Genomic DNA, 16,334 nt, shown 5'->3' on the forward strand with positions numbered 1-16,334 from the left:
TCTGAACACGTCATTGACAAAATGCTGAAAGGGAGCGGAAGCGTTGCATAACCCGAAAGGCATGACGAGGTACTCCTGTACTCTGTGTGACATTTACTCCTGATTTCTAAACTCTTTGGGCCAGATTCACATAGAATTGCCCTGGCGCAGCGTATCAGAGATACTCTACGCCGCCATATCTTACCTGGCTCTAAGTCGAATCCAAGAAGATTTTGCGCCGTAAGTTACGACGGTGTAGTGTATCTCTCGGTGCGTATTTCAAATTGGGCGGGTAGGGGGGGTGATTCATTTAACTGAAGCGCGTCCCCGCGCCGATTGAACTGCGCATGCTCCATTTTGAAATTTCCTGCCGTCGCACCGACGTAATTTTTTGAACTTAGACGTGAGTTACGTCCTTTCCTATTCACAGACGACTTACGCAAAATTCGACGCGGGAACGACGGCCATACTTTTACATGGCAAGTCTATCTATACGCCACAAAATAGCAGCTTTAACTATACGCCGGAAAAAGCCGACTAGCGACGACGTAATAGAATGCGACGGCCGCGCGTACCTTCGTGGATCGATGGAAAAAGCTAATTAGCAAACCTGACGCGGAAAACGACGCGAACTCCACCCAGTGGGCGCCAAAGTATTGCACCTACGATCCGAAGGCGTACGAAGCCGTACGCCTGGCGGATCGAAGCCAGAAGCCGTCATATCTTGGTTTGAGGATTCAAACTAAAGATACAACGCGGCAAATTTGAAAGTACGCCGGTGTATCAGTAGATACGCCGGCGTACTTGCTCTGAGAATCTGGCCCTTTGTTACTAACTTCTGACCCTTACACTCTTTGTTACATCCTGCTGAGTTCTACCACTCTTTCCATTCCTTACACCTGACTCCTGCACACTTTCTGTTGCTTAAAATCGGGCACCTGCAATTGTTGTATTATTTACTCCTGACCCATGCACTCTGAGGGTTACTTACTACTGACCCCTGCACTCTAAGCATTATTAATGCCTGCCACCGACACGATTTACCTTATGTACTCCTGAACCCTGCACTCTGTGCGTCATGCACTCCTGGCTCCTGCACTCTAAGCATTATGCACTTTTGTAGGTGCAAGTTTTATTAAAAGATTTTAAAATGAACCAATAGTCCCGCATTGTAAGTGAAGAAAGTCAGGGCTGCTGGCAACTTGGAGCATCAGAGAGCAGTCAACAGCCTGGAGAATGAGGAATAAGGTAAGTATTACAGCCTTGAATTGATTGGTTGCTGCTACCAATTTATAGAGCTTGCCTCTGCAGCAAAATTTGGTAATACAAATAGAAACATATAGATAATCACAGTAGCCATACTAAGCTTTAAGCATTCAAAGTACTGAACAACACCAGTAATGTAATCCTAATGCTTATTCAGAGTAACTACAGTTTGCCTATATGAAGGCAATCCAGTGCTACAATAGAACACTGGATGGTCATTATGACTTCATCACTACCTGGGTATAAAACTGACCTAATGTTTTCTCTTTCCAGTAAATGGATCCTGTTCAACTAGTGCCAGAAACCTGCAGGAATCAATTTCAATGTAAGTTGTATCTCAAAAAAAATTCTCTGTCTGAATCAATTCAATCAACCATAAAAATAAATGATAATCAGTATAATATAATGAATCCAACTTTTAATATTTTGAATTTCTAAGTGTTCAATGTCCATCTGAGTGCCAGGTCAACGGAGGAACTGTTTGGGGAACTGATGTCTACACAGATGTAAGTTATTAGTTTTACCATTTTCTCATATAATACTAAGTCATGTATAATATAGAAAAGTCTAACATTAATCTTGCACCGAATGCCACATTTTTTATCTTAGGATTCCTCAATATGTAAAGCAGCTATCCATGCTGGAATTCTGGGTAATAATGGAGGACTGGTGACAGTGGGAAAAAGACCTGGACAACAGAGTTACAGTGGATCAGCAAGGAATGGAGTCACAACAATCAATTATGGATCTTGGCCTGGGTCATTTGTATTTCATGGTTCCCCAAAACCACCAACTCCTAAACCTACAGAAGTACCAACCCAAAAACCACCAGGTAGTCTCCTACGACAGACCAGAGTATCCAATATAAACTGTCTCTCAGATTTAGTTAATATCAAACTGCTCAAATAGATCATTTACTGTCAAATTACTTTGTACAACAGATTGTACTAAGATTATCTTTTGTCCCTATTTGCCTGGAATAAACCACATTTTGAGGGATCTGTCCTCAGAGCAAGCATCCCTGGTGAAACCCCCTGTCAGAGAAGTAAAAAAGTTTGGCCTGCCTAGTGCCTTTATTGTAGCCACATCATTATGGCGGCTGCCGGACTCTGTAGCCAATGCGCATGTAAGGCAATTGTTGGGCGGTAGATCAACATTATTTTTTTCAAGATTGAAAAGCTGGAAAAGAAAAGCTGGACAGTTGTTCAAGTATTTTCTTGCATGTGCAATTAGCTAAAGAGTCCTTTAGTGCCATATTGGGGTAGTTGCTGCATTTATGCAGTGCAGGGTGGACTTTTCCACTGAGAACTTTAGTTTGGGGTAAAAATTAAGGACTAGTATTTGCATACTTAGTAACCACATATGGATATTCACTTTTCCAACCAAAACAAAGAAAACAGAAATGCTTTGAATTAATTGGTTGCTGCTACCAATTTATAGAGCTTGTCTCTGCAGCAAAATTTGGTAGATAAAATAGAAACATTTATTGCTGCTATTACTGTGTAATAAACATTTAAATACCAAATTCACTACTTTCTAGCTTTACTTGCTCTTGACCCTTGTAATCTGTGCATCAATAACCCCTAAACTCTGTATGTTACTTACCCCTGATACCTGAAATATTTACATTAGTTACTCCCAACACCTGCACTCTTTGGCCCCGTACTCACGACCAAACATGTCTGCTGAAACTGGTCCGCAGGCCAGTTTCAGCAGACATGTTTGGTCGTGTGTGGGCGCGAGCGGGCCGAATTCCAGCAAACATTTGCCCGCCGGGCCTTTTCCCAGCGGACAAATATTCCTGGACTTGTTTTAAAACAGTCCGCTGGAATCCTGCCCGCTCGGACATGTACGGTCGTCAGTACAGACCTACCGTACATGTCCAGGCGCCCGCCGTCCCTCGCATGCGTCGAATGACTTCGACGCATGCGTGGAAGCATTTTAAAGGCGGGCCGCCCACGTCGCTGCGTCATTGTCGCAGCGTCATTGTCGCAGCGACACCGCGTCATCGACGCGGCGACACCGCGGACACGCCCCGCGTATTGTTTACGCGCGGACTTCTGTACGATGGTGTGTACAACCATCGTACAGAAGCCCTCTGGCAGACATGTATGGTGAAAACGGTCCGACGGACCGCTTTCACCATACATGTTTGGTCGTGAGTACCCGGCCTTTGTATTACTTCGTCCTGGCTTTTGCACTCAGTGCATTACATATGCCTTACTCCTGTACTCTGTGTGACACTTACTACTGATTTCTATACTCTGTGGGCCAGATTCACAGAGCAAGTACGCCGGCGTATCTACTGATACTCCGGCGTACTTTCAAATTTGCCGCGTCGTATCTTTAGTTTGAATCCTCAAACCAAGATACGACGGCTTCTGGCTTCGATCCGACAGGCGTACGGCTTCGTACGCCTTCGGAACGTAGGTGCAATACTTCGGCGCCCGCTGGGTGGAGTTTGCGTCGTTGTCTGCGTTGGGTATGCTAATTAGCTTTTTCTGTCGATCCACGAAGGTACGCGCGGCTGTTGCATTCTCTTACGTCGTCGCTAGTCTGCTTTTGCCGGCGTATAGTTAAGGCTGCTATTTTGTGGCGTATAGATAGACTTGCCATGTTAAAGTATGGCCATCGTTCCCGCGTCAAATTTTAATTATTATTTTTTTTTGCGTAAGTCGTCCGTGAATAGGAAAGAACGTAACTCACGTCTAAGTTAAAAAAAATGACGTTGGTGCAACGTCATTTCGCGCAAAGCACGGCGGGAAATTTCCAAATGGAGCATGCGCAGTTCAATCGGCGCGGGGACTCGCTTCATTTAAATGAATCACGCCCCCTACCCGCCCAATTTGAAATACGTGCCGAGAGATACACTAAGGCGCCGTAACTTATGGCGCAAAATCTTCCTGGATTCGACTTAGAGCCAGGTAAGATACGGCGGCGTAGCGTATCTCTGATACGCTGCGCCAGGGCAATTCTATGTGAATCTGGCCCTTTGTTACTAACTTCTGACCCTTACACTCTTTGTTACATCCTGCTGAGTTCTGCCACTCTTTCCATTCCTTACACCTGACTCCTGCACACTTTCTGTTGCTTAAAATCGGGCACCTGCAATTGTTGTATTATTTACTCCTGACCCCTGCACTCGGAGGGTTACTTACTACCAGTGGCAGTCCATCCATAGGGGATGCTCGGGCGCCCCAAGCTGTAAAAAATAAATAAATAAAATAAAAAATGGCACTTTAAGAGTGACCAGGTGCCGGACATGCGGCGGTCTATGGGAAGCTTCCCAGCTTGATATCAGCTGATTGCAGGCTGGGAAGCTGATTTGCCCGCACACACTCCCACTGCCCTTTGATTTGCTAGCATGCCCACTAGCTGTCATGGGATTGGCATGGCGGGGACCGGAGGAGAGGTCAGTGGGCAGTGACTGCCATTACACTTCCAGTATTCTGGTATCTGTAGCGTGTGTGGGGGAGTCATAGAGGAGCGGCGCCAACCATTGAAGGTAAGTGTGGAACAGACCGGCTCCATCCCCCTCGCCAGCACCAGCAGCACCCCCGCATCCAATTGCCTGCCAGCCCCGCCACCACCAGCGCCATCAACACCGCCACCGAGCCTCGCAGCTGAATACTCCCTAGTCTGCGCTAGTACTGCCAGCCAGCCAGCCGCTGATCCCATCCTCCCCCTAGCACTGACACTGATCCCATCCTCCCCCCGGGCACTGACACTGATCCCATCCTCCCCCCGGGCACTTACACTGATCCCATCCTCCCCCTAGCACTGACATGACACTGATCCCATCCTCCCCTGGGCACTGAAAAAAAAAAAGAAAAAAATGGACGGACATGCGGAGGTCTATGGGAAGCTTCCAAGCCTGCAATCAGCTGATTGCTGGCTGGGAAGCTGATTTGGCCGTGTTTAGGGTGTGTGCAGGGCGCACACTCCCACTCTCTTTTGATCTCCATCTTCTCCTGGGGCTCAGGTGCATGCAATTCACCTTCTATGGGACTACAAGTCCCAGCAGTGAGAGAAAAACTGGACAAAGATGGTGGATAGCATGCACCTGAGCCCCAGGAGACGATGGAGAACTACAAGGAGGATGAGTGGTCATGCCTTGTTTTTTTTTATGCTGGGACTAGTAGTAGTGTTGTACTTGTAAGAAGAAGAGGCTGGAGCCTGGAGGAGTGTGTCTGTCTGCCCTGCCACCCTGTGTTAGTCTGGGGGGGGGGGGGGGATTGCTGTGTCCACCACCCCCCTGCCATGTGTATAGTGTAGCACTGTAGCTGACCTGATTGGGGGGGGGGGTTTGCAGAATGCAGATATGTGCTATTTACAGGCTGCATAATTCAGACATGTGCTATTTACAGGGTGCAGAATGCAGTTACATGCGATATACAGGGTGCAGAATGCAGATATGTGCTATTTACAGGGTGCAGCATGCAGTTACATGCGATATACAGGGTGCAGAATGCAGATATGTGCTATTTACAGGGTGCAGAATGCAGATACGTGCAATATACAGGGTGCAGAATGCAGATATGTGTAATTTACAGGGTGCAGAATGCAGATACGTGTGATATACAGGGTGCAGAATACAGATATGTGCTATTTACAGGGTGCAGAATACAGATATGTGCAATATACAGGGTACATAATACAGATATGTGCTATTTACAGGGTGCATAATGCAGATATGTGTGATATACAGGGTGCAAAATGCAGATATGTGCTATTTACAGGTTGCAAAATGCAGATATGTGCTATTTACAGGTTGCAGAATGCAGATATGTGCTATTTACAGGTTGCAGAATGCAGATACATGTGATTTACAGGGTGCAGAATGCAGAAATGTTCTATTTACAGGGTGCAGAATTTAGATATGTGCTATTTACAGGGTGCAGAATGCATATACGTGCAAATTAACAGGTTGCAGAATGCAGATATGTGTGATCTACAGGTTGCAGAATGCAGATACATGCGATTTACAGGTTGCAGAATGCAGATATGTGCAATAGATAGGTTGCAGAATTCAGATATGTGCTATTTACAGGGTGCAGAATGCAGATATGTGCGATTTACAGGTTGCAGAATGCATATATTTGCGATTTACAGGTTGCAGAATGCAGATACATGCGATTTTCAGGTTGCAGAATGCAGATATGTGCGATATACAGGTTGTAGAATTCAGATATGTGAGATATACAGGTGGGAACCCCTCATTATGGAGGGAACCCCTCATTACTAACAGTGTAATTTTTCAGTTTGTTTGCGCCGATCTGATAAGGCTGCACTATATACCATGATCTGTGATGCTGGGACTTTATACTCTGTCCTGTGATGCTTGGGCTATATACTCTGTCCTGTGATGCTGAGCTGTATACACCTGAAACTATGAGAGGAAGCAAGTGGAATACAGGGGACGGAGTAGGTAGATTATATAAGGGGTGTGGCTTACATGGAGGGGCGGGGTCTTGCGCCCCCTCATCCTAAAACTTCACCAGCCGCCACTGCTTACTACTGACCCCTGCACTCTAAGCATTATTTATGCCGGCCACCGGCACGATTTACCTTATGTACTCCTGAACCCTGCCCTCTGGATGTCATGCACTCTTGGCTTCTGCACTCTTTGCATTATGCACTTTTGTCCCAGGAATGAGTAGGTGCAAGTTTTATCAAAAGATTTTTAAATGAACCAATAGTCCTGCATTGTAAGTGAAGACAGTGAGGGCTGCTGGCAACTCGGAGCATCAGAAAGCAGTCAACAGCCTGGAGAATGAGGAATAAGGTAAGTATTACAACCTTGAATTAATTGGTTGCTGCTACCAATTTATAGAGCTAAATTAGGTAGTAAATTTGGTAGTAAAAATAGAAACATATAGATAATCACAATAATATAATCCTAATGTTTGTTCAGAATTACTACAGTTTGCCTATATGAAGGCAATCCAGTGCTACAATAGAACACTGGATGGTCATTATGACTTCCTCACTACCTGGGTATAAAAACGAATCTAATGTTTTCTCTTTCCAGTAAATGGATCTTGTTCAACTACTGCCAGAGATCTTCAGGAATCAATTTCAATGTAAGTTGTATCTCAAAACAATTTCGCTGTCTGAATTAATTTAATCAACTATCAATAGAAATGATAATCAGTATAATATAATGAATCCAACTTTTAATATTTTGAATTTCTAAGTATTCAATGTCCATCTGAGTGCCAGGTGAACGGAGGAACTGTTTGGGGAACTGATGTCTACACAGATGTAAGCTATTAGTTTTTCTCATTTATTTTCTCATATAATACTAAGTCATGTATAATGTAGAAAAGTCTAACATTAATCTTGCACCAAATGCCACATGTTTATCTTAGGATTCCTCAATATGTAAAGCAGCTATCCATGCTGGAATTCTGGGTAATAATGGAGGACTGGTGACAGTGGAAAAAACACCTGGACAACAGAGTTACAACGGATCAGCAAGGAATGGAGTCACAACAATCAATTATGGATCTTGGCCTGGGTCATTTGTATTTCATGTTACCTCAAAACCACCAACTCCTAAACCTACAGAAGTACCAACCCAAAAACCACCAGGTAGCCTCTTGTCAAATATCACACATAACTATGGTAAACAATATTATATGTCCTTCAGAGTAAGGTAATGGCAAAGTGCTCAGATAGATCATTCATTGTCAAATGACTACAGTGTGTGCAATGTACACTACCAATAACATATTCCAATTGGCAGCAATAGGTAACTGTGCTCTGAAAATAGAAACACAGTCTGATGCAGCAAAACTAACAACCAAAGTGTCTTTAGACCAAATTATTATAATTATTCCATTCTTGTCAAGCAGACCCATAACATTTTGTCCCTCTCTATCCAGTACAAGCAACGTGTTCAACTGCCATTAGAGACCTACAAGATTCTATCGCATTGTAAGTATGGTCTTCATTTAAATAGTGTCGCTAACTGGATAGTAGTCATATAGAAAAGAAAGGAGATTCATTAGAAAAAGCAGTGCAAACCAGTGTTTTCTATTCCTTTAGAGTCCAATGTCCATCAGACTGCATGGTTAATGGAAGAAATGTCTGGGGGACTGATGTCTACACTGATGTAAGTTAATCCAACTGCTACTACTTTCACATAAAATGTAGCATAAAAAATACAAATACATGAGGAAACTGTAATCATATATATTTTTCAGGATTCCTCCATTTGCAAAGCAGCTATCCATGCTGGAATTCTGGGTAATAATGGAGGACTGGTGACAGTGGAAAAAAACCCTGGACAACAGAGTTACAGTGGATCAACAAGGAATGGAGTCACAACAAGCAATTATGGAGCTTGGTCTGGATCATTTGTATTCCGTGCTTCCTCAAAACCACCAATTTCTAAACCTACAATAGTACCAACCCAAAAACCACCAGGTAGCCTCTTGTCAAATATCGCACATAACTATAGTAAACAATATTATATGTCCTTCAGAGTTAGGTAATGGCAAAGTGCTCAGATAGATCATTCATTGCCAAATGACTACAGTGTGTGCAATGTACACTACCAATAACATATTCCAATTGGCAGCAATAGGTAACTGTGCTCTGAAAATAGAAACACAGTCTGATGCAGCAAAACTGACAACTAAAGTGTCTTTAGACCAAATTATTATAATTATTCCATTCTTGTCAAGCAGACCCATAACATTTTGTCCCTCTCTATCCAGTACATAATGTTTTCCCTCTCTTTCCAGTACAAGCAACCTGTTCAACCACCGCTAGAGACCTTCAAGATTCTATCGCACTGTGAGTATTGCCTTCATTTAACTAGTGTTGCTAACTGGATAATAGTAATATAGAAAAGAAAAGTGATTTGTTATAAAAAAAAAGCTGTTCAAACCAGTATCTTCTGTTCCCTAGAGTCCAATGTCCATCGGATTGCACAGTTAATGGAAGAAATGTCTGGGGAACTGATGTCTACACCGATGTAAGTTATTACATCTGCTACTACTGTCACATAAAATGCATCAAAAAAATATAATACACAATGGCACTGTAATCATATATCATATATGGTTTGTAGGATTCCTCTATTTGCAAAGCAGCTATCAATGCTGGAATTCTGGGTAATAATGGAGGACTGGTGACAGTGGAAAAAACACCTGGACTTTCGAGTTACACTGGATCAACGAGGAATGGAGTCACAACAAACAATTATGGATCTTGGACTGGATCATTTGTATTACGTGGTACCTCAAAAACCCCAACTCCTAAACCTACAAAAATATCAACCCAAAAACCACCAGGTAGCCTCTTCTTACAGACTATACACTACTACATTAATAGTATTATATATCCTTCAGAGTTAGATAATGGCGCAGTGCTCAAATAGATAATGTATTGTCAAATGACAATGTAAACAGTTCCTAACCGCTTAAGCCCGGACCATTATGCAGGTAAAGTACCTGGCCCCTTTTTGCGATTCGGCACTGCGTCGCTTTAACTGACAATTGCGCGGTCGTGCGACGTGGCTTCCAAACAAAATTGGCGTCCTTTTTTTCCCACAAATAGAGCTTTCTTTTGGTGGTATTTGATCACCTCTGCGGTTTTAATTTTTTGTGCTATAATTAAAAATAGAGCGACAATTTAAAAATTATAGCAATATTTTTTTACTTTTTGCTATAATAAATATCTGTAAAATCATGCAATAATTTATATTATATATATCTATATTGTAACCTATACTATATAACTATTGCATCTGTATTAATGTGTATGTGTCCCTTGTTTGCTTATATCCTCTAATGGAGTGTCTTAGGCTTAAAGCGGTAGTTCACCCTCTCGTACTTGATGTTACCATCGAGACAGGCATTGTAGCGCGAGCTACAGTATGCCTGTCCCGATTTTTTTAACCCCGTACTCACCTCGCAGTCGTCCATCGTAGATTCCGGCTCCCGCGGGGAATGGGCGTGCCTATGGAGAGGGAGGATGATTGACGGCCGGCCCTGGCACGTCACTCTCCCCGAAGACAGCCGGAGTAGGTCTCGGCTCTTCACGGCGCGTGCGCACAGGCTATGCGCACGCGTCGTGAAGACCAAGCCTATTTCGGCTATTTCCGGAGAAGCGTGACTCGCCAGAGCCGGCCGTCAATCATCCTCCGTCTCCAGAGGCACGCCCATTCCCCGGTATCTTCGATGGACGACTACAAGGTGAGTATGGGGGGAAAAAATTCGGGACAGGCATACTGTAGCTCGCGCTACAATGCCTGATTTAAAGGTAAAAGAAAAAAAAAATTTTTTTTTCCCGTCGATAGGGTGAACCCCCGCTTTAAGGCTATAATGCTAGTTATAAAGTTAGGGTTAGTGAATTATGTGCAGAAATAAATCTTATAAGTCTTCCTATGGGGTGGCAAGTGTAAAATCATGCAATAATATATATTATATATATCTATATTGTAACCTATACTATATAACTATTGCATCTGTATTAATGTGTATGTGTCCCTTGTTTGCTAATATCCTCTAATGCAGTGGTCATCAACCTTGTCCTGCAGGGCCCACTAACAGGCCAGGTTTGCAAGATAACTGAAATACATCACAGCTGATATCATTTGCTCCTCAGTGACTACTCTAACAACAAATATCTATACCGCCTAAATAACAATACTGGTGATAATGTTGAAAGATACTTAACACTTCCTTACGGCTCTGATCCTCATTTGACTATGCTCGGATGTAAAAAGAGGAAGGCCTCGGCCACATGGCTAGGCCCAAAACACAAGCTGGAGGCCTTCACCAGCCCAGGTCCTCCCTCAAACTTGCGTGGACGAGAAGGTGTAACAGCTTACATTCCTGCAGGGGGCTTATCTGACCGTTGGGACTGGAAACAGACTATGTTCAAAACTCAGATATTATTTCCTTGCAACAATATCCCCCAAAAATATATAAAAAAAACATTTATTTTCCTCAGTTTAGGCCGATACGTATTCTTCTACATATTTTTGGTAAAAGAAAATCGCAATAAGCGTTTATTGATTGTTTTTTGCGCAAAATAGGGGATAGTTTTATGGCATTTTTATTAATATTTTTTTTTAATAGTAATGGCGGCGATCAGCGATTTTTTGTGACTGCGACATTATGGCGGAAACATCCGACACTTTTGACACCTTTTTGGGACCATTGTAATTTTCACAGCGAAAAGTGCTAAAAAATGCATGGTAGTGAAGGGGTTAACATCTAGGGGGCGCTAAAGGTGTTAAGTGTGTCCTATTGTGTTTTTCTTACTGTAGGGGGCGTGGCTGGACGTGTGACGTCACTGATCGTCGCTCCCTATGACAGGGAACAGACGATCAGTGACAAGCCGCAGAGAAAAACGGGGAAGGTTTGTTTACACTCACCTCTCCCCGTTCTTCAGCTCCTGTGACCCAATCGCGGGACACCGGCGGAGATCGGGTCTGCGGGTCCCACGGTCACGGAGATGGGCTCTTAAAGGGGACGTACATGTACGCCCTTGTGCCCAGCCGTGTCATTCTGTCGACGTATATGGTCGTGCAGCGGTCCTTAAGTGGTTAACTAAACTATACCATTGATCTTTATTTGCTGGGGAGAGACCATATTTTGAGGAGTCTGTCCCCAGCAAACAAGTTCCCTTGTGAAACCCTGGCAGGGAAGTCTGACCGTTTGACCCACACAGTGCAGGTGACGTGACCGACTTCTGACCTCTGTAGCTATTCCATATGGATGCCAATTATTCGGTAGTAGGTAGGCCTTTGTTTCCCATAACTTAAAAGCCAGAAAAAAGATACACGCCTGCAACCCCAGTTATTGCATGCATAACTGGCTAAAGACTCCCTCAAATCTATATCGGGGTGGCTCTTTGCACAGCGTGTTGGACTTCCCGGCAGTTAACTTTTCTGGAGATGCTTGAATTCTGGAATCAATGCCGCTGTAATAGTTCTCAGTGCTTGCTCTGCTGAGAAATAGGGATGAGCCGAACACCCCCCTCCCCCCCCCCCCCGTTCGGTTCGGTTCGGTTCGCACCAGAATCTTCGAACGGACCGAACGTTCGCGCGAACATTTAGAACCCCATTGACATCTATGGGACTCGAACGTTCGAATTCAAAAGTGCTCATTTTAAAGCCTAATATGCAAGTTATGAAACATGTATCAATGGAAAAAAGTTTTAAAAACGGTAGTTTTTTCAGGAGCAGTGATTTTAATGATGGTTAAAAAAAAAAAAAAAAAAATTCCTTTAAATATTGTACCTGCTGGGTGTCTATAGTATGCCTGTGAAAACGTCTTTGAGAACCCGCGTCTTGCCCCAGGGAACATGTATCAATGGAAAAAAAGTTTTAAAAACGGTCGTTTTTTTCAGGACTCCTGAAAAAACAACAGTTTTTTTAAACTTTTTTTCCATTGATACATGTTCCCTCGGGCAAGAACCGGGTTCTCAAAGACGTGTTCACAGGCATACACCCAGCAGGTACAATATTTAAAGGAATTTTTCATTTATTTTATTTTTTTATTTAAGCATCATTAAAATCACTGCTCCTGAATCTTTAGGTGCAAACTACAGAGCACACGGCCAGTGCACACCAAGTAGCTTTAGGTGCAAACTACAGAGCACACGGCCAGTACACACCAAGTAGCTTTAGGTGCAAACTATAGAGGACACAGGCAATAAACCATGTAAGAATACTGCAGCTAGCACAATCACCTGCCTGCCAGTAAATTAGGAAGAACTGATCTAGCTAAACTATACAGTGTATAAATATATGTACAACACCTGGGATGTTTATATATCCTCTACACACTGTAACATTAACTGACTAGCCTGCCTGCCTGCCTGACTGCTCTATCTACCTGCAAAAAATGACACTCTCTCTGTCCTCTCTTAACCACCGCAACACACTACACAAGGCCGACCTGCAGGCGGCCTTTTATAGTGTGGGGCATGTACTAAACCCCCTGAGCCATAATTGGCCAAAGCCACCATGGCTTTGGCCAATTATGGCTCTCCTTTTTTTGCAAGCTGTGATTGGCCAAGCATGCGAGTCATAGTGCATGCTTGGCCAATCATCAGCCAGCGATGCTGGCAGTGAATTGTGGTCTGTGAAACGTAACTCGAATTTGTTGCGAGCGACCCGTTTTGTTCGTATTTCGACGAACGATCGAACATACGATGTTCGAGTCGAACATGAGTTCGACTCAAATACGAAGCTCATCCCTACTGAGCAAGAAGACCAAGAAAGTGGAGCTTGTTGTGCTGGAGAAAAGGCATTTGAATCAACACATTGCACAACTTCTCCTGGTTAGCGTAAGCACAGGTCTGGTTACATTCTTTACTGTCCAACCTGGCTTTCAAAAACAGGGAAACATTTTTGCTGCAGAGGCAAGCTCCGATATTTGGCAGTAGTAACCAATCAATGTAAAGCATTTCTGTTTTCTTAGTATGTGTGAAAAAGTGAGGACCAATATTTTCTTACTTAGTAAACGTATGCAGGTCTTCATTCTTCTAACCAAAACTAAGAAAGCTGATCAGCTGTATATCTATGCATTATGTATTCCTCGCTTCCACACTATGCATTATGTATTCCTAGCTCCTGCACTAAAACTCTTGTCTCAAGGAAGAGAAGACTCAAACTTTTTTTAACCGTACCCCTTTAAGACCCTCCCACTATTATAGTTAATTGGACACACCTACAGTTCACTGCATAATTTCTCTGACCATGATACCCCTGGCATTTTTTCTGTATACCATGAATGCCTGCCTCTTGATCCAAACACTTGAGACCAACCATTTCAGGGTGTGTTAACCACTAGCTGACGGCCGTACGAGCGCGGCTCTGAATCTCTAACAGGCCGTCTTTTTACGGCCGCCCCTTTGCTCGTTCCCCACGCGCGCTCACGAGCACGCAGCGGGGAACTACTGTGCTGGCCGTGTCCCCTGGACACAGCCAAACACAGCGGCTATTTACAGCGCGATCTGTGCGGCCAATGACGGATGATCTCAAATGTAAACATATGAGATCATCTCTCATTGCCGTCTCTCTCTCCTCACACAGACACCGCGTGTGAGGAGAGAGAGAAAGATCTGTGAGTTTTTTCTACAGTTTTTGCTACAAAACGTAAAAAAAAAAGTGAAGTTACAGTGAAAAAGTGCCCATCTGTACCACCTGGTACCACCTGGTACCACCTGTACCCACCTGTGCCAAAAGTACCACCTGTGCCCACCTGTGCCACCAGTACCACCTGTGCCTACCTGTGCCACCAGTACAGCCTGTACCGCCCGTGCCACAGTAGCGCCCGTGCCACAGTACCGCCCATGCCACAGTACCGCCCATGCCACCGTACCACCTGTGCCACAGTACCACCTGTGCCCACCTGTGCCATCAGTACCGCCCATGCCACAGTACCGCCCGTGCCACCGTACCACCTGTGCCACAGTACCACCTGTGCCCACCTGTGCCACCAGTACCGCCTGTGCCACCAGTCCTGCCTGTGCCATCAGTACCGCCTGTGCCCACCTGTGATCAGGGCCCATCTGTAACACCTCCTCAGTACCCATCTGTGCCACCTCAGTGCACATCTGTGCCGCCTCATCAGTGCACATCTGTGCAATCAGTACACATCTGTGTTGCCTCATCGGTGTACATCTGTTCCACCACCTCAGTACCCATCTCTGCCACCTCAGTCCCCGTCTCTGCCCATCTGTGCCACCTCAGTGCACATCTGTGCCACACACACCTGTGAAGTCGCCAGCAATGTCAAAACGTCGTTATTCCGCACAGGAGGCATATCAAATTCTTTCTGCACCTGACGAGAGCAATGGGGAGCTCTCTTTTTCTGATAACCATTCAGATTCGGACGTAGACTATGAGCCAGTCTACACCAGTGGAACAGCAACAGGCTCAGAGGGGGAAGATGGTCAGCCCGCCAAAAGAAGGCGCTCTGGTGAGGAGGCAGTGGCATCCACCAGCACCGACATGCCATCCACCAGCAACGACATGCCATCCACCAATACTGAAGTGCCATCCACCAGTACCGTCGTGCCATCCACCAGCACCGAAGTGCCATCCACCAGTACCGTCGTGCCATCCACCAGCACCGAAGTGCCATCCACCTATACCGAATTGCCATCCACCAGCACCGCAGTACCTCAGCAACAAAGGCCAAGGACCCATGCCAGCCTTCCCTATGCCCTTCAGTACCCCCTGTGGCTTCCTCCAAATTCCGGAGAAGCCAACATTCCCCCTTTCACTGCCCAGCCAGGAGTCCAGGTGAACACGGACAATTTTTCCCCAATTCATTTTTTCGATTTATTTTTCACTGAGGAACTGCTATCTAGCATTGTGGCCCAGTGCAACTTATATGCCCAACAATTTATCACCAACAATCCCACATCGTCTTATGCCCGTCCCTTCCAGTGGAGAGACCTTACAGTGGATGAGTTCAGGATTTTTTTAGGCCTCACCTTTTGCATGGGACTCAACCCAAAAAATGAAAAACATTCCTTTTGGTCAAAATGCCCCATTTACCACATGCCAATTTTCTCCGCAACAATGCCCAGATCCCGATATTTTATAATCATGAGGTTCCTCCACTTCAATGATAATACCCAGTGCCTTCCCCGAAAATCACCCAAATTTTTCCATGCTTTTCAAAATTCGCCCCTTATTAGATTATTTTTCGGAATTATTCCCCCAAATATATACCCCGGAACAAAACATATGTGTCGATGAGTCCCTAGTAAAATTTTGTGGCCGACTTAAAATCAAACAGTTTATACCCAGCAAAAGGGCCCGCTATGGGGTGAAGGTTTATAAACTTTGTGAACGAGCCACAGGGTACCTGTATTCCTTCTTGGTCTACGAAGGGAAGGACACCCAGCTGAATCCCCCCGATTTCCCAGACTACTTGGGATCAAGTGGGAAAGTTGTCTGGCAACTCATCAACCCCCTTCTGGATAAAGGATACCACCTGTATGTGGACAACTTTTATACGTCTCTTCCCCTGTTCCACAACCTGCACCGGAAGAAGACGCCAGCATGTGGCACCGCCAGAAAGAACCGTAAAGGCTTTCCTCAAAGCCTT

General features: G+C 44.6%; 1 protein-coding gene across 1 annotated transcript in view; it reads left to right on the forward strand.

The window, feature by feature from the left end:
• LOC120945822 overlaps positions 1 to 16,334 on the forward strand; it is a 70,629-nt gene that overhangs the window by 51,150 nt on the left and 3,145 nt on the right. Inside the window, exons 18-29 of the mRNA XM_040360311.1 lie at positions 1,519 to 1,570; positions 1,685 to 1,751; positions 1,855 to 2,077; positions 7,277 to 7,328; positions 7,443 to 7,509; positions 7,617 to 7,872; positions 8,133 to 8,184; positions 8,296 to 8,362; positions 8,454 to 8,676; positions 8,997 to 9,048; positions 9,163 to 9,229; positions 9,326 to 9,548. Of these exons, the coding sequence (XP_040216245.1) occupies positions 1,519 to 1,570; positions 1,685 to 1,751; positions 1,855 to 2,077; positions 7,277 to 7,328; positions 7,443 to 7,509; positions 7,617 to 7,872; positions 8,133 to 8,184; positions 8,296 to 8,362; positions 8,454 to 8,676; positions 8,997 to 9,048; positions 9,163 to 9,229; positions 9,326 to 9,548 (1,401 nt within the window). The remainder of the gene's footprint in view (positions 1 to 1,518; positions 1,571 to 1,684; positions 1,752 to 1,854; positions 2,078 to 7,276; positions 7,329 to 7,442; positions 7,510 to 7,616; positions 7,873 to 8,132; positions 8,185 to 8,295; positions 8,363 to 8,453; positions 8,677 to 8,996; positions 9,049 to 9,162; positions 9,230 to 9,325; positions 9,549 to 16,334) is intronic.

The sequence above is a fragment of the Rana temporaria genome, chromosome 7 (genome assembly GCF_905171775.1).
Source record: "Rana temporaria chromosome 7, aRanTem1.1, whole genome shotgun sequence".
NCBI lineage: Eukaryota > Metazoa > Chordata > Amphibia > Anura > Ranidae > Rana > Rana temporaria.